We start from the raw sequence: 18,800 nt of genomic DNA, 5'->3' as shown, positions 1-18,800 counted from the left end.
CAAAACTGTGTTTTTACTAAACGTCACCAACAGATTAAAAATGCACCGACCCCAAACTTTTGCACCATATATTTTATACTGATTCGCCACTCAAACTTTTACATGATGACTTGAATAACCTTTCTTCAATAATTTTGGATATTTAAAGATAGAGATAGAGATTTCCAATCAGACAAGTAATCACAGAGATATGGATGTTTTTCGGGGTGAACCAAAACTTTTGCACGGGAGTGTATGTATTGGTTTAACCCTCTCTTTCCTTTGGTAGCTCCAGAGCTTCATGCATTTTCGACGAACTTGAGACAAACATGGAAACTATGCAATAGTTACTAGAATATAATTTCATACTCATCAGTTAAATCAAACAGTTCACTAACTGTTGAATAGTAAAACTATTGATAAACAATCAATTCACTATGAAAAAACAACTGCTTTCGAAAAAAAACAGCCCATTTTCAACATAGTTTGTTGAAGCACTTTCCAAAAAAACATGTTTATTTTCGTAAAGACATAGTCCTTTAAAACGAAGTAGGCCGTCTTTGAAATTTGTACGCGTCGTTGATGATTGTTGATAATTCATCCCACGATTTCGAATCAAAGAAAATCAGTTGGTTTTGCACTGACACAGCTGAAAAAGTATCAGCATACTTTATGCATGTTAGCGCGTACAGCGATACTTTTTCAAGTCAATATAAACTATCAAGACTGAGTTTTATCACTTTGAAATTGCAAGTAGGAAAGTCATAATTGCTGCCAAAACGAATAACGGGCTACTTAGCCTTAAAGTCGTGGGAAAGAAAAGGTTAAAGGTTTTCTCTAATAATATTATCAAAACATAATTTAGATATTTGTTTATTATTCCCTTTAGTTTCATAAAATATTTCCATTTATCCGAAAATTCATCCAGCAGGGGAACCTTAGAATATCTCCAGTCAGGAAAATTTCCAATAAGGTCCTAAATTGTTTGATAAAATCTTGTTTTTATTAAATAACACGACAAACACGACAGAACGTGTCCTTGCTACTACTTTTCAACTTTTCCTGCTCAAATAACGGCTCTTTCATATTCAAATTTCAATCCAAATGTGAACCTTGAAACTTCTGATCATGTTTGACGTTCACTTAGCCGACAAATTTCCACTGGAGTTTCACTTTTTAAAATGTTGGAGGGCTTGTGTGCAAGAAACGACCACAATGTTGGCGTTGGGTAACCTTAGTCTGTTTGGGAATGGTCTGAATATGAATCTGCTCTTGAAAATGGTTTTTACGAAGAACCGATTGTCTTGGAGGTCCTACACATAGTTCAGTTTCAAGTACCATGTTTCGATTACGCATAACAATATTTATTAGAGTGAAATAGTGATATTCGTAATGAGAAATATTATTCAAAACAACTCATATGCAAACTCTTGGTAGCCCTGAAAAGAGCCAATTGTTTCAGTAGTAATGGTGTCGTACGGTAATAATATCCCGAATGCGGAAAAGATTTAATTTCAATTAATCGAAGATATCCACCGGGAAGTAACTGCGTCACTGTGCTTTCTGGATTCACTACCATTAACTAATCATGATTATGTAATTAATCAAAATTTAATGAAACACTTTTGAACTGCGGCTGTTCTCTATTAACTCACCTAGGGATTATTATTATGATCTTATAGCATATTTTCGATAGATATGACCTAAAGAACTCCTTGAAAATAAAACTCTTAACCGCTGCCGATGCCGCACCGCTAGTGTAATTGAGTCGGAATTATATCGAACTTTTTTTTTAATCTTACATAAAGTAAATTACGTGTAAGTTACATTTTTCAAAGATGGCGGCAAACAACCGGCTTTGGTGATCAACTTCTTAAGACAATCGCTTACCAGCTCGAAAGTGAAAATGGAATGAAGTCAAATCTGGCAAAAATAGTTTCTTCAATACCGCTAAGACAACATATGATCACAGAATATACCCTAGTTGTTTTGAGAATAAAATCTACAGTTTATATAAATAATTTCACTTTTTTAAATATGTTATATATTAAAAAAAAGTTCATACCATCACTGCAGTGCACCAGTATCCGCTCCTGTTCCAGTAGCCTGCTCACACCAAAAATAGAGGAGTTTAAACAAAGTAAATTTGAAAACTATAGTCACTAGATGATTCAAATCGACAAATTGAATTATACTGTACGCAATCTTTTGCGTATTTACTCAAATTATCTTACTTTTTAAACACGTGAGCGGGCTAGTGAAACAGGAGCTAGTACTGGTACGTTGACGGTATTCGGACAAATGTACCATTAGTAGTGCACCTCAGGAAAAAACAGCTGAAATATGATGACAATGTAATGTAATATGTGATTTTAATGTATCAGTCGATAGATTTCAAATCCTTATATTATTCAAATGCATCACGATTTGTTTAAAATTTTCCTACCAAAAACCTTTTAACAATAATAGAAACACTGTTCCTGTTGTTCTAGTGATCCTATAACATTTCCCCGAATACCATTACCCCGAAAACCATCACCCCGAAAGTCAATACCCCGAATGGTCAAGTACCCCGAAAACCAATACCCCGAAAACCATTACCCCGAATAGTCCGTTACCCCGAATACCATTTCCCCGAAGGGACCATAACCCTGAATTTTCTTGGCACAAAAAATTGAAGATCCGACAAATGAATCCCATATACTCATTTCATAGAATTTTGATTTTCATTTGAATTCATGTTCTTCATGTTATCAAAGATTTATTATTCTTTTAATTAACAGCTATTCTTCATGCGCCAAGTGAGAACCCAAATTTTACTCACAGGCATGTACTTGATTTTGTGAGAATGATTGTGTTCACAGCAATAAATCATTTTTCGAACTGATGATAATGCTGACATGTTAATATTAGAGACCTTTTCCGCCCTCTTTCAAAAGCGTTATATTATTTGGTAATGCATAATTATATTTTTATATTTCTGGAGGCAATGCGAGTTCAACATATTCTAAAATATCATTAGACTATGGTTTGAAAAATGTCAGATGAAAATGTTAACTAATATTAAACTGACCACTATTTCAAAAGTACATCGCTAAAGAACAGCCTATGATAAAAGAAGAAAAAATCACTGTTGAAAGCGTAAATAATTATGATGCCAACAATCACTTTGCTAGTGCAACTTCCGAAAGAATAGCCGATAACTAAAAGAAGGACAAATCTCTTGTTGGAAATTGTAATACTGATAAGATGTAATACAGACAAGTAGGATGCAGAACCACTTCGGCACTCCCATGATTCACTTTAGCATGGGGGTTTTTTCTCGGTCGAATTGTCTGAAACTTTGCAGTAAGAAGCGCTTCATAATGACGCATATTGTGGCCAAATATAAAAAATATAAAAAACCCCACTGCTCAAGTGAATCAAAAGTGCCAGGCTCCCTAATGCAGGGGCGTATTTTCATTTTTTTTTGAAGTCACTGTCAACTTTGAATTTCGCTCAAGACTTGTCAGTCGATTTTTTTTTACCGCTATCGCTCAAACTTCAACTCAAACGGTACAACTCGAAAGAACAGCCTTTAACTCAATGAAGAGAAAATCATTGATTAAAATTTTTACACTGCCATTATACAACCTCGAAAGAACAGCCGATGGTTGAAAGAATAAAAAATCACTAATAGGAATAGTAGTAGTTACTAAGCCGAAAACTTTCAGGCTCAAATTCGCGAGCTTCCTTGAAGAATTTCTTGAAGTGCATCACTGATTTTCGGGGGAGTGTCGTATTAGGGGAACTGGTTTTCGGGGTAATTTACCATTCGGGGTAATGGTTTTCGGGGTAATGTGTCATTCGGGGTAACGTTGCATTCGGGGTAATGGTTTTCGGGGTACTGGTTTTCGGGGAGATGGTTTTCGGGGTAATGGTATTCGGGGAAGTGTTATAGGACCGTTCTAGTATGGTTTATTCAATGATGCAAACCATTGATTACTTATGGACCCTCCACTATGGATACTGATAATTATTATCAGATAATAGAAAAATTAGTAGGTTAATGCTTCTACTGTACTGATGCACTAGGTGCAAAGAAGACATTATTTGAAGCAAAATAATTATTGTGCACAGCTTTACGATTAAATTTCAATGATATAATTCGATTGCTTGTATCATTTTCGGATCGTACATCATTTATTAGTGCGAAACATGGCAAAACACGCTACCTCCACTATGGGAGCGTTTACCCTATGTACTCAAGATGCTAACATGATTTTCTCCGTGCGAGTGACAAAATTTCCAGACTATGTGAGACTCTAACACATGTCTATGCCATTTAATTTTAGTGTGTAGCGTTTGACACATCTTTTAGTTGGTGTGCAGCTTTATGTACTTCGTGTACATACACGCACACCACGCAAACTGAGACGAAGCATGGGCAAAACCGAATCGCCACCCCTTTACACATCCAGCAGTATCATATCGACTCGTGGACACTTCGTTATGTAAAAGAATTTCAAGTGCAGTTTTTTGGTCCAGTTCGAATGGAATATCATTTAAATTAACAAAACAACTACTGAATGTGATGTTTTTACGAGAGTGTTATAAATTAGAGTGATTTATTGAAACAGTTCATTGATATATCCAGTTGGGAGTGTCCGCATAGTATAATCGTAGTAAGGAAGTGAATGTTGAACGGAGATCTACATCTCTGTCGAGTGTTAGAAGCAGACCAGTCGTGGAGCGACATTTAGCGGGTCTCTCTCTCTCTGTCTCTTTGACTTAGGCAACACCTAATCATAGGCACTTGAGTAAGCTGACACAGCAATTTGAGTGATTATCTTTTTGTAGATCGTATCGGTCTTATTTTACTTCTAGTTTCTTGTCTACCACTCCCCAACTAAGGAACTAAGGCTGGCCTTCAGGCGAAGGTGATAGAAGCACATTCAAGATGACCGGAGCATCGAAGGAACATGTTATCAGGGTTGGCTCACGAAAAAGCGAGGTAATTATGATTGGCATCTATACTTTTCCTAAATGACAGTCTATACGATAAGGGATATTCTTCTGCAGTTGGCGCTAATTCAAACCAAACATGTGATTGCTTGCTTGCAAAAACTCAATCCGGACGTGCAGTATGAGATTCGTGAGTATTTAACTAAATTTGTTAAGATAGTTATCCTGGGACAGGTGGGGCAAAAAAATGACAGTTCATACACATTGTTCGATGTAATTCTCAAATACAAATATTTTTCAACTCTAACGGCTCATTCACCTCACAGCTGCATATTTGCTTTATTTGCACAAATGGGAAGTGATAGTTACGACGTACTAAATTAGAAGAATGTCTGAAATATGAACCGAGTAAAGTGGGTCACAATAATGATTACTATCCTTACTCTTTAGAATACAGGTCTTCATCTCTTTCCAGAGAGAAAGCCGCTTAACTCTATCCCGCCCATGGCTTTTTTGAACTATGAATTAGTGTTCAAGGTAACATAAAATCAAATATGAGGTGGTGGCTCTGATGCACCACCGGGAACTTAGAGTACTTTATGGCTCCAACGTATTTTTTCAGATGGGCTTTCTTCAAACGCTTTTGTAATTGTCGTTTCTTATCTTTTCATTTACCTAACTCGTTACATAAGTATAACCAATTCTTCGATGTTTTCTTACAGTAGAAGTACCGTAAACTGGATTACTTTAGCTTCATCATTGCTCATATCCAAATTCTCCACTTCCGTGTCATCTCCTTCGGGACAATGATAAAGTGTACGATATCGGAATTTGTATAGGTAGGGACATTCCGATACTTCCGATATATCGGAATATCGATATTTTACTTTCGATATTCGATATTTTGGTATCGATATTTCCTATTCAATATATCGGTGATATCGATATTTCCTTCCGATATATCGTACATTAATACAAAAGAAAACAATTGTAAAGTTTTCTCCATACATATTTTATTTTTTTATGTATTTCAAAAAATAGTTACCGTTCGTATTGTACTATAATGTACCTAAACAGAGGATGTTCATGTCCATATCGGCAGACTTGATAGAAACTCCTCTGCGATGCAAAGAGGAGGCGATTTTGCCGTTTTTCTGAGGAGTGAAAATTGAACTCAAAATTTTCAACACAGATCCTCTAGCGATTCAAGTGAGAGTTTAAAAAAATGCGAGGAATTTTTCAGGTACCGTAATCCGGGGTAACATTGATCATTTTTCTGAATGTTTCTTTAATATTTCGTTTGAAAATGCAAATGTTGCAAATTTTATATTTTTAAAACAAGTACTGCCACCCATAGCTCGAGACAATATACTGTATTTTGTTAATTGACAGATTGAAGCATGTTAAAAAAAATGTTTTAGGCGATTTTTTGAATTATCTGATATGGGGTAACATTGATCACATATTTAAACAAAGTTCGGTAATACTGAAAATGTCGTTACTTACTTAAACCATGGCCCCTGAAGCCGAATATGAAGGCCAAACGCTTACAAGTCATTTACTTTTTGAGTTATTTTAAAATTAAAAACACCTCGAACCACGGAATACGCCTAAAGGTAGGCAATTTCCTAAGGGAATTCTACATTCTTAACAGTAATTCGGTAATGTTGCCTAATTGAGCATACTTATAAAAGTTTTGACAACGGAATCGTTTTCGGCGATGCCATTTTTAGTAAGAATCACATTTTCCTTGCTTATATCTTTTGCAAAACTTGTGTGAGACATGAATCTTCGGTAGTGTCATCCTTAACAATTAAAATCATTATTTCAAAAAGTTGATAAATTTACGTATAAGGTGAACTCAATTTTCTCAAAAACATTAACTTTCATTAGCTCATGAATATAAGAAAGAGAAGCACCATTCATAATTTGGAAATGTTTCATCAATAAATGATAATACGTATTTTTGATGAGATGAGTCTTGCCGATCAATGTTACCGTAATTTCAGGTGAAATTGATCATTTTTCATGGTTTTTCTTTCTTGTTTTCTATAATGTTGCCAATGCCAAACAACTAAGTGCAGGGAAACAAGTACGACGGTGAGCCCCATAGGCTCATGAACCGAAATTTTCTAACAAATGTGATTTTAGTGTTAAAAATCATATCCAAAATAAAAAATCTAGGGATTCCATTTCGGGGTGAAATTGATCACTTGTCAATGCGATTATTGTTAGCTCTTAAAACAACTCTACATACTGAATTAGAGTTCCCTGAATCCGAATATGCTTGCCAAATTCTTAACAATACAATACTCATAGAAATGATGAATGATTAAATTTAAAGAATTACGCGGAAAACGCCTAAATGAAGGCAATTTCCTAAAGAATTTCCTGATATCGAAAAGAAATTCAATTATTTCAGCCGAATGAGCAAATTGTTACGAGCTTTGATGATGAAATCTGGTTTGGGGAAATATATTAAGCATCCTTACAAACTTTCAGGTTTATACCATGTTCCAATCCTTGCTTAGAACAAGAAGTTTATGGATGTTTGTCGATACTGCACCGAACATGATTTTGATATATCACATTATATTCATAGATATGAAAATTATTTAACGCAAAAAACCTCACTACATACAATTCGACAATAGTTACGACAAACAACGTTCATTCACTGTAGGTTACATTGATTTTTGTGTTCCATTGGGAAGAAATAAAATCGTGTGACAGTGTGATCAATTTCACCCTACTGATCAATTTAACCCGAATTTACGGTACCCCGCTGATCAATGATACCCCGGATTACGGTACTCTCTATCTTCTGTTGCGATGCTCACCTTTACTCACACTTCAAACGAACTCTTGAGTCTGCCGCCCGAACAAGGCAGTCCTCGGGGAGTTGTCAGAGCACCCTTTTTTGATGGAATTTTACTCTGTTGTGTTTTGTGCTGCATCTTGCTCGCTCATTTTTTGTCGCCTGCTTGGAAGCGCTCCCTCGCAAAGAAGCAAAGGCAGCACGCTGCTCTAGAGTATTTCACCGAACTCTAATGATGTCAAGCCTGCATATCGGTTAAAATACCAATAATCTTGAATATCCGAAGATTTTTATTGACTCTTGGGAAACTAAATTCAGGTCACTAAGCGATATAGGATTTTTTCTCCATTCAAATCTATCATATGATATTCCGATATATCGATATTTTGAATCAATATATCGATGGTATCGATACTTTGATTCGATAATCGTATCGAATCAAATATCGATACTTCACAATATCGGAACGTCCCTAGTATAGGGTCTATATATTCTGCTTACAATACGATTCTAATTTTGAACTTACTTCTGGATCTAATCGATTTCGTAGTACGCTTAGAGCTTTTCGCTGCTTCTTTAGTAACTTCGTTGAATCCATTCAAAGCACCAGTATCTTCATAAAAAAAATCCGATAAAATCACTTTCTGCACCGCTTTCGTAAAGACTTGTCTTATTTCTTGACGATTTTTCAGTAAAGTTTGTAAACTGAGCTGATAAAAACAATTTCGATATTACGCTTTTTTGTGTGCCGTGCGCCCAGTAGTGCACATGTGCACCATACAAGTTCCATCAAATTCAATTATTGCGAAACTAAATTGAGCATTTCTGAACATATGTTAGAGCAAATAAAGAGTAAATCTATTGGGAAATATTTTTATTGCTACCATGGGAATCAGTTCTCTTTGTTTTGTAAGGCTTCGAAAACATGTACTATTTTTCGACCAGTAAAACCCATTCCTTCATACATATTTTTCGTAAAGAAACAGGCTCAATGTCTTGGCATCCCTAAAATAAGGCATTGAAGTGAAAGAGGAAATCTCGCATAACTTCTGATCTCGCCCTAAAAGCCATTGGTAACCATGTGTGTAGCTCGTTGTTTCTGAGCATTTGAATGGATTTTCATGCTATTTAACAACGCTATGGAGAAGAAAGGATCATTATCTATCTGCCCGTGATGTTGGTTTGGATGCTTATTATTTCTTTTGCTCAGAAACAACGAGCTACACACGTGGCTACCAATGGCTTTTAGGGCGTTATCTCAGAGTATGCGAGAAATGTGTAATTATGAAGTAGGGTGAAAACAATTTTATTTTGTTCGTTATTTTTCAGGATACAAAGGTTGGAAGTTTTGGAGCTCTACAGACACCATGGGCGGGAGGGGTTAAGCCAATGCTGCCTGAAACTCAAATATTTGCGTTTTTTTATATTATTCTTATGTGGATGAAATGATCACCGTAATTTTTTGAATTAATTTCAAACCGAAGTCTGAATTTGTAACATATCACCGATATGCTGCAAATATTAATACTGACGAAAAATACTGGAAGAAATTCCGATATTTCTAGGATGCTTTACAATATTGGCTGTGCAAGCGCTTAGAATAGAATAGAATACAAAAACAAGTTTATTGAAGACAGTTTTTGTGCAGAACTTGTATTGTTATTCTTTACTTTGTTTTTTTTTGTCCAATTTTCATGAACACAAAATTAAACTACAGTTGGGTCTCCTATTGAACGCATTCTCATAACGACGCACACTCCTGTAAAACACACTAGAGCGTTATAGAGACCAAACCTTATGGGATTTCATCAATTTGGGGGTGTTGTTGAATATCTCGTATGCGGTCAGAGATAGCACAATAATACTGTCTTCGGTACTTTAGGAGTTGAGGATCATCCTTTTAGACTAAAAGTTTTAGTTGAGAACTTGGCCGGTAGGAGCGCCTTTTCTGACTTACACTATATGAACCGTGAGGAATAATAATGCAAAAGTTGTAACATATCTCTAGATCCTGATGTTTTGGAAGGATGGTGAATTCGGAAGAGTTGTTCGGTAGCTCAAGGGCTAACATGCGGTGGTCAGTCTGATACGGAATTATGCCACCAGGCGGCGCTAGTGAGCATGGAATTTTTGGAATACCTTGTACCTTTTAAATTCCGCTCCTAAATGCTTATATTTGACAGATACGCGTATTGCGACTACCACTTGCAGTCTTCTTCAGTGTCAGTTACTCGTATCCACTGTGGATAAGTTTCATAAGTGAGAGCCTTGAATTATTTAAAAGCCATCACACGAAATATTTTTTCTAGCGATCGCTAGAGGAACTGCCCCGCTATCGATGTTGGGTACAAGTTAGTAGGGTCCTATAACACTTCCCCGAATACCATTACCCCGAAAACCATCTCCCCGAAAACCAGTACCCCGAAAACCATTACCCCGAATGCAACGTTACCCCGAATGACACATTACCCCGAAAACCATTACCCCGAAAACCAGTTCCCCTAATACGACACTTCCCCGAAAATGAGTGATGCACTTCAAGAAATTCTTCAAGGAAGCTCGCGAATTTGAGCCTGAAAGTTTTCGGCTTAGTAACTACAGTTATCTCTCCCTAACTCGATATTGAAAGGATCATCGAGTTAGGGAGGTATCGAAATACAGAACACATTTTTTTTCAATTTTCGAAATTTTGATTGTTTCGACAAAGTAAAATAGTAAATTAAATGTGAAAAATAGTAAATTTTTTGTACATTTGCCAACGTGACACTTTTTGCATAGTCTTCAAAAATTTAATTTTTTATCACCCTGAAATGACTTGTGAACCTTCATTTTACTATCACTATAATCATAATTATCAAATTTATGAAATTTATGAACATTTGGAGAATATTTGGAAATTTCCATGAAAATATCGAGTTAGAGAGGTAAACTTGCATAGGAAACTGAAACAGATCGCATCGAGTTAGGGAACATCGAGTTAGAGAGGTATCGACTTACAGAGGGATCAAAGTATGCTAGATTGAAGGGACCGCGCATTCCATCGAGTTAGGGGAAATATCGAGATACAGACTATCGAGTAAGGGAGAGTTAAGTTACTACTATTCCTATTGGTGATTTTTTATTCTTTCAAACATCGGCTGTTCTTTCGAGGTTGTATAATGGCAGTGTAAAAATTTTAATCAATGATTTTCTCTTCATTGAGTTATAGGCTGTTCTTTCGAGTTGTACCGTTTGAGTTGAAGTTTGAGCAATAGCGGTAAAAAAATCGACTGACAAAATTGTCTTGAGCGAAATTCAAAGTTGGCAGTGACTTCAAAAAATAAATGAAAATAAGCCCCTGCATTACTTGTCTGTATTACATCTTGTCAGTATTACAATTTCCAAGAAGAGATTTGCCCTTCTTTTGGTTATCGGCTATTCTTTCGGAAGTTGCACTAGCAAAGTGGTTGTTGGCATCATAATTATTGACGCTTTCAACAGTGTTTTTTTCTTCTTTTATCATAGGCTGTTCTTTAGCGATGTACTTTTGAAATAGTGGTCAGTTTAATATCAGTTAACATTTTCATCTGACATTTTTCAAACCATAGTCTAATGACATTTTAGAATATGTTGAACTCGCATTGCCTCCAGCAATATAAAAATATAATTATACATTACCAAATAATATAACGCTTTTGAAAGAGGGCGGGAAAGGTCTCTAATATTAACATGTCAGCATTATCATCAGTTCGAAAAATGATTTATTGCTGTGAACACAATCATTCTCACAAAATCAAGCACACGCCTGTGAGTAAAATTTGGGTTCTCACCTGGCTCATGAAGAATAGCTGTTGATTAAAAGAATAATAAATCTTTGATAACATTAAGAACAAAAATTCAAATGAATATCAAAATTCTATGAAATAGGTATATGGGATTCATTTGTCGGATCTTCAATTTTTCGTGCCAAGAAAATTCGGGGTTATGGTCCATTCGGGGAAATGGTATTCGGGGTAACGGACTATTCGGGGTAATGGTTTTCGGGGTATTGGTTTTCGGGGTACTTGACCATTCGGGGTATTGACTTTCGGGGTGATGGTTTTCGGGGTAATGGTATTCGGGGAAATGTTATAGGATCGTTAGTAGAGAGTAGGTCACATGTTAACAAAACATGTCAATTTTTACACGGTAAAAAATCAGCACGTTCGATTGAATAGATTGATAACTTGACTCAATTCAAAACACCAATCACCATGATTTGAAGAGTTCTAACTTTGGATTTGCTCTACTGTCTCTAGAACTAGACTCTGAAGTGAAAAGTCGTTGATTTTGAACATCATGTCTTTTGTGTAAAAGCAATCATTGACAGCTCGTTGTAGAAAGTGATTGAGATCGATTCAACCCCTTTCAACAGATGCGAGATGGTGTCGAGGTAAGACACTAGACTTGCACTCCGAAGATTGGTGGTTCGAATCTTGGGTCAGGCGGAAATGTTTATTTTAACTTTTTTTATTTCAAATCAAAACATACAACGTTGAATTCAAGTGCTGTTACCTTGATTTTGTCAAGATTCAACAGTAGTGCAAATCCAAGTGCAGAACTATTGATAGCATGGTGCTTATTTTTTACCGTGTAAGCACGCCTAAAATTAAAGGCTAACATTATTATTTATTGAAAAATAAAATTATGCAATTTTCATTGAATTGGTTACAGATTTCCATTGGTTGACTTATAAAATTTAGTAATAAAATGCTTCACCAAAATCATAAGTAAAACTTATGAAATTCAACAATAATCGTTGTGGCGCCAGATCATAATTATTCCTTAAGAAATTATTAAATTTTTTTGCCTCACTGCAGTCATCTCTCCCTTACTCGATATTGAAGGGACCATCGAGTTAGGGAGGTATCGAGTTACAGAACATAAAATCAATGCAACTGCGATCCAAGGGATAATCGAGGTAGCCATGAAAACCAACTTTTACTATGGTTCTCTAACTCGATATCGAGAAACGAAATATCGAGTAAGGGAGAGATGACTGTATTTCTATTATCTGATAATAATTATCAGTATCCATAGTGGAGGGTACCATAAGAAATCAATGGCTTGCACCATTGAATGAACCATACTAGAACAACAGGAACAATGTTTCTATTATTGTTACAAGGATTTTCGTAGGGAAATTTTAAACAAATTGTGATGCATTTGAATAATAGAAGGATATGAAATCTATCGACTGATACATTAAAAACACATATTATTACATTACTTTGTCATCATATTTCAGCTGTTTTTTTCCTGAGGTGCACTACTAATGGTACATTTGTCCGAATACCGTTAACGTACCAGTACTACAGTATCGGACATATAAAATGCACCGAAGCCGTTTTCCCATGCAAAATGGTCAACTTCAGAGAGCTATACTGCCGTGAATCGCAAGTCAGTCCCATCTGCATTTTTGTCAAAATTGAGTTGAGTTCAGTTTTCAACATATCTTCCAATGCTCTTTCAGCTACACTAATGAGATAATATGATTTGTTTAGAAAAAATAGGAAAAAACAGCAAGTCAAATTGTCCCATAACGAAAAGTAACCGCATATCAGTCCCACTACGGATTCCCGGACTGTTTCACACAAAAATGAATCGTTTTTTAATCGTCTTTATATTTTTCTCGTAAAGATATCGTAGTGAAAAGCAAATTGTGAAAATTTAATTAAAATTTGAACATGTTTCAATTCTCTGGAATTTTTTGAATATTCGTATGGAAAACGAGTTTGAAAGCTTCACAGCCTATTTTCTCAATGCCTACTTTTTACAGATGGGACTGACTTGCGATTCACGGCAGTATATCTCTGCCGTTTCTCAACCGATTCCTTTCATTTTTTCTGTGATGAACAACATGAACTACTAACATGCGGTGGTCAGTCTGATACGGAATTATGCCACCAGGCGGCGCTAGTGAGCATGGAATTTTTGGAATACCTTGTACCTTTTAAATTCCGCTCCTAAATGCTTATATTCGACAGATACGCGTATTTCGACTACCACTTGCAGTCTTCTTCAGTGTCAGTTACTCGTATCCACTGTGGATACGAGTAACTGACACTGAAGAAAACTGCAAGTGGTAGTCGAAATACGCGTATCTGTCAAAGATAAATATTTAGGAGCGGAATTTAAAAGGTACAAGGTACTCTATCTACTTTTAAGTTTCTCTATTGAGATTCTGCTCAGAGGATTCGAATACATGAATAAGAATGGATTTTTTGTTTTGCAGGTAGCTCAGTAGCCTGACCACTTAGAAAGAGGGCTTTTAATAATACTATTTTTCAATAACGCTTTTATTGAAAGCATTAACTTATCAGGGTGTCTACTACCTGGAAAAACTTGGAATTATCAGGGAATTTTATTCAACCTGGAATTCTCAAGGAATTTCGACCATAATCAGGGAAATTATTTTGAATCATTAATACAAGGTAGAATATGTCCTTTTGTGGTAGAAAATTTTTCCATCATACACATTTTTGGCTGCACCGCTGTTAAGAAGCTACTAGAGATGTTCAGTCCCTAAATTGTTTAACGATTTTATATTTATCCAACAAAAACATGTTCAGATTATTTCATCCTTATCTTAACTCTTTAACTAACTCTAATCCTAACATGAGATTAGAAAGTTGGTAAGGGGAAGTACAAGTACAGTTCCCATTTACAGTTGGGTGTCGTTCATGAGCATATGAAACTTGGTTGAAAGCATTCTAATTTGTCTAAAAAATGTTTATTGACTATTCTACAAGTTCTGGAGGAAATTTAAAGGAATGATTCAGGTATTCTAGTGATTCTTTTAGGAATACCTTTATGAACTTCTCGAGGGATGCTACCAGTAATTTTTCAAGGGATACTCAAATGAATTCCGCCACAAATTTTGTCAAGAAAATCGTAGAGCACTGCAACATTATTACCTTCAGTAATTTTTACATAGATCACTCTGAAAAAAATAACAGTGATTATCCCAGGATTTCCTTCAAATGTTTCTCCACTGATTATTTAATTCGCCGATTTTTTTAGTTATTACTTCTATGAGATTTACCACATATGAATAATAAGTTAATGTTAATGAAGTTCTTCCACAAAGGTTTATTCCATAGTTTCCATATTTTTCTAGTTCCTATGAAAAATCAGCCACGATTACTTTCAGCAATTGCTCAAAATGTCTTCCTTCAGGAATTATTCGATAGAATCTTTTGTGAACTTTTGCAAAATTCCTAAAAAATGACCTGAAATTCCTCATTAAGTTCCTCCAAAATTTCTACACCATTTCATCAAAATATCATTGCTGTGGTACAAACATTTGTCTAATAATTTCTCAAATAATACTTCCAAACTTCATGGGTTTTTCAAAACTTCATTCAAGATTCCACATCAATTATTACTACAGTCATTCTTACAGGTATTTTTCTAATTAGTCTAAAAGTCTTGTAGGAAATTACACTGGAATTGATTTTTCCGATTATAAATGCTAAAATCAAGAAAATCTTAAGAATAATTTCATCAAGTATTCTTTTTTCAACTTGCCCCGGTGTACTTTATGGTCTCTTTTTAGTTCAAGTTCGTTTTTTTTTTTAACCAAGAGGTATTTTAAAATCTATTTCTAAGACGATCAAACGCTACCAGATCCAATTTCCGCAAGACAAAATCTAAAAAAAAAAAAATACAACACGCCCTTTAGACAAATTTTGTGGGTGTATCGCTGGTGTCCATAATTCAGAATCCCATTTCAAGGGAAAGGTTTTTCCCTTAAGTTCGAATAGACTATTTTCTTCATATCTGATTATGATGATTAAAGGCGCTAGAAGATCATTTGATAAAAATAATTGTTTTTTTGTGGAAATCAAAAAAAAAAATCTGATGTTGTTTGCCTACACGTTTAGAACAAGCTGATAATAAAATTTTTCATTATTAAGCTAAGTATGCTGTTTCACTCAAGAAAAGTAAAGAAATTCCTTGACTGAAAGGGCCAAGAAATTTCCTACTGAGAGCCCCCTTTGAAGTGACATTTCTTCTCAACTGCGTACTGCGATCAGAAAAAAAGTTATTTTCTTGACCATTTCTTGGGAGGAATTTTCCACGCATCGAGATAGGCGATTCCTTTTCTTGTCAGTAGCAAACCGGCCTTTAAAATAAAAAATACTTTTATTTACTTTTTTCAAATTTATCGTTTTCTTTTTTGTTCAAGCATTTTTTTTAATTAAATTTTTAGGCATGTAAAATCAAATATTCGCCAATCATTTATGTATTTTGGAGAATTTGTACAACCTGGAATTGTTTTTATTTTTAACCTGGAAAAACCTGGAAATCTCAGGGAATTCCATTTCTGTAAATGAGCAGACACCCTGGTTATGATCTCGCCCTAAAAACCATTGACAACCGAGTGTGTAGATCGTTCTTTTTAAGTAAATTAATAGACGTCGACAAAATCTATCACCACTGGAAGATAGAGGAGATTGTTCTCTCCAGCCATAGTATCCATTCAAAAATTACAAACAAATTCATCCGTTTGCTTAGTAACACCAAGCTACACACTTGGTTACCAATGGCTTTAGGGCTAGATCATAAATTATGCGAGAACTATCCCACATGGACTTGCGAACCAACACCTTTTTTCCATCGCAACATTCATGTTTCAATATATACTTTACTACGCATATAAAAAATAACACACTATTTTTGAAATTTTTGTGGTAAAATATGAAGTTTGTGAAGTCCCATATTAAGAAAAAGTCTCTATATGAACTTTAAACCCTAATAGTAACTGCAAAACGTGAATTGTGTTTGAGTTTATAATGTTTGCTGATCAATCAAAGGAAAATGAGTTATCTGTGTGGTGGTGTAAATAAATATTGCATGTAGAAATATACTAGAAAATTATGAACATTGTATGAGAAAACATTTTTTAAACTTACCCAAGTACTTTTTTTGCAGATACTATGACGACTGTTGGAGACCGAGTGCTGAATAAATCACTGCCGAAGATTGGTGAGAAATCGTTATTCACTAAAGACTTGGAAGATGCTCTGAGGAATGGTGGCGTTGACTTTGTCGTTCACTCTTTGAAGGACCTTCCAACATCACTGCCTATCGGAATGGCCATTGGCGCCGTGCTAGAACGTGAGGATCCTCGCGATGCTTTAGTACTGAATGAAAAGTTCCGTGGTAAAACGTTGTCCACATTGCCGAAGGGTTCCGTTATCGGGACATCATCTCTAAGGCGTTCTGCCCAGCTGGCGAGATTGCATCCACATCTAGTGGTATGCGATATTCGAGGCAATTTGAATACTCGTTTGGCCAAATTGGACGCCGAGGGTTCAAAGTTTGCTGGAATTGTTCTAGCTCAAGCGGGCCTCGTTCGAATGGGTTGGGAAAAACGAATTGATCAAGTCATCGAACCGTCAGAGATACTGTACGCCGTTGGTCAAGGTGCGCTCGCTGTAGAATGTCGATCGAACGACGAGTATATTCTGAACATGTTGTCTAAACTGTGTCATCTGGAAACGCAGTGCAAGATTCTGGTGGAAAGAAGCTTCCTAAAAACGCTGGGAGGAGGATGCAGTGCCCCAGTGGCTGTTTGTACAAGTCTGAAGCGTAAGCATGACTCAAAATCCAACTACCTCAATATCCAAGGCGCCGTATGGAGCTTGGATGGAAAAACAGAGATTCGAGCTGATGACGGATGCTCTGTTGAGCTTGAACACGTGCAACAATCAGATATAGATAACGGCAATGGTGTACCTGCGAAGAAGAGCAAAACGGAGGACGTCGTTGATAACGCCCTTCGCGAAGCAGAACCAAGTTCACCGGATGCTAAACGTAAGAGCCCGGAGATAGTCGATGAACTATTACAACCTGGCTGCTCAAAAGCTGTTGAAAAATTAACCATGACCAAGTTTATGGATGTGCATGGTGAGATGTTTAAGAAGTGTCCTTATTCAAACCAGTTACAAAAGCAATCAGAAGCTGAAAAGACATCAGAGCAAGGACAAGGCGATGGCAAACCTGCTTTATGTCCCAGTAGCGCTTTCCCTGTTGGAGTTGATTTTATGGGAGATTGTCCGTACGTTAGCACCGAGCAAAAGATTGAACAAACCTCGCAAACAGGAATGAGCTGTCCCATCAGTGGGAAATTACTCGTAGATAAGCAAGATCACCCCATCACCGACAAGTGTCCATTCCTGGCACAGGCAAAAGTTATAGACTACAACGAAAACGTACAACGGGAAGCACCCAAACTGGAAGATAACAGTGAACACCTTTTTTGCGGCATGCATCGAAACAAGAATGTTCCAAACGAGTCGTTTGAAGCATGCGAAAAGCTGGGCCAACAGTTGGCACACTTTTTGATTTCGAAAGGTGCTCTGGACGTAATGAAATGTGCTCAAAACGAGATTCACTCGAAAGTCTAGCCGTGTGAAGCGCTATTGGTGGGGTTCTCTCTTGCAGTGGTAAAATATTCCATAGGGCTATATATGGTAGAGTAGTTGATATTGTTACTAGTTTTGATGTATTGTTTTTTTTTCTATGGATAAACGAATGCAAAAATTAATGCTCATTCGAATGCTGTTTGATGACAATGTTCCTAGACTTTTCTCACTGATCGGATATTCTACAATTGTGCGCTAGATCGTGTTCAAGTTTTAAGTGTACAGTGGCGATTCGTTGATTGCAACATGTTTGCATTGCCATTTGTCAACTTCAAAGTGAAAAATAATTTCATTCAAGTGCATTTGAAAATGTGTATAACTTAATTACTTTTAACTGCAACATGTTGCAAATATGTAGCGGACTTGAAATTAGTCCACCTTCAAGAGTTCTCTGTAACTCAATATTGATGGGATCATCGAGGTAGCATTGTAGATCAACTTTTACTTTTACTAAGAATCTATAACTCGATATCGAAATACGGAATATCGAGTTATGAAGGGTTCACTTTAATAAGTATTGCAATTAACTATCGGTAAACGTAAACTTAAGATGGGGTCTTCTTTTGCCGAGTGGTTAGAGTCCGCGGCTACAAAGCAAAGCCATGCTG

At 36.1% G+C, this 18,800-nt stretch overlaps 1 protein-coding gene across 1 annotated transcript; it reads left to right on the top strand.

Annotated features, from left to right (window-relative positions):
* Window positions 1-4,415: 4,415 nt before the first annotated feature.
* On the top strand, window positions 4,416-18,314 carry LOC5573216 (porphobilinogen deaminase). Its single transcript, XM_001654381.2, has 4 exons — window positions 4,416-4,778; window positions 4,846-4,972; window positions 5,041-5,113; window positions 16,697-18,314. The coding sequence occupies exons 2-4, from the start codon at window positions 4,919-4,921 to the stop codon at window positions 18,172-18,174; spliced, it is 1,605 nt and encodes a 534-aa protein (XP_001654431.1). The 5' UTR covers window positions 4,416-4,778; window positions 4,846-4,918; the 3' UTR covers window positions 18,175-18,314.
* The last annotated feature ends 486 nt before the right edge of the window (window positions 18,315-18,800 follow it).

This window comes from Aedes aegypti, chromosome 3, assembly GCF_002204515.2.
Source record: "Aedes aegypti strain LVP_AGWG chromosome 3, AaegL5.0 Primary Assembly, whole genome shotgun sequence".
NCBI classification, from domain to species: domain Eukaryota; kingdom Metazoa; phylum Arthropoda; class Insecta; order Diptera; family Culicidae; genus Aedes; species Aedes aegypti.
This window is presented reverse-complemented; position numbering and strand designations above follow the sequence as displayed.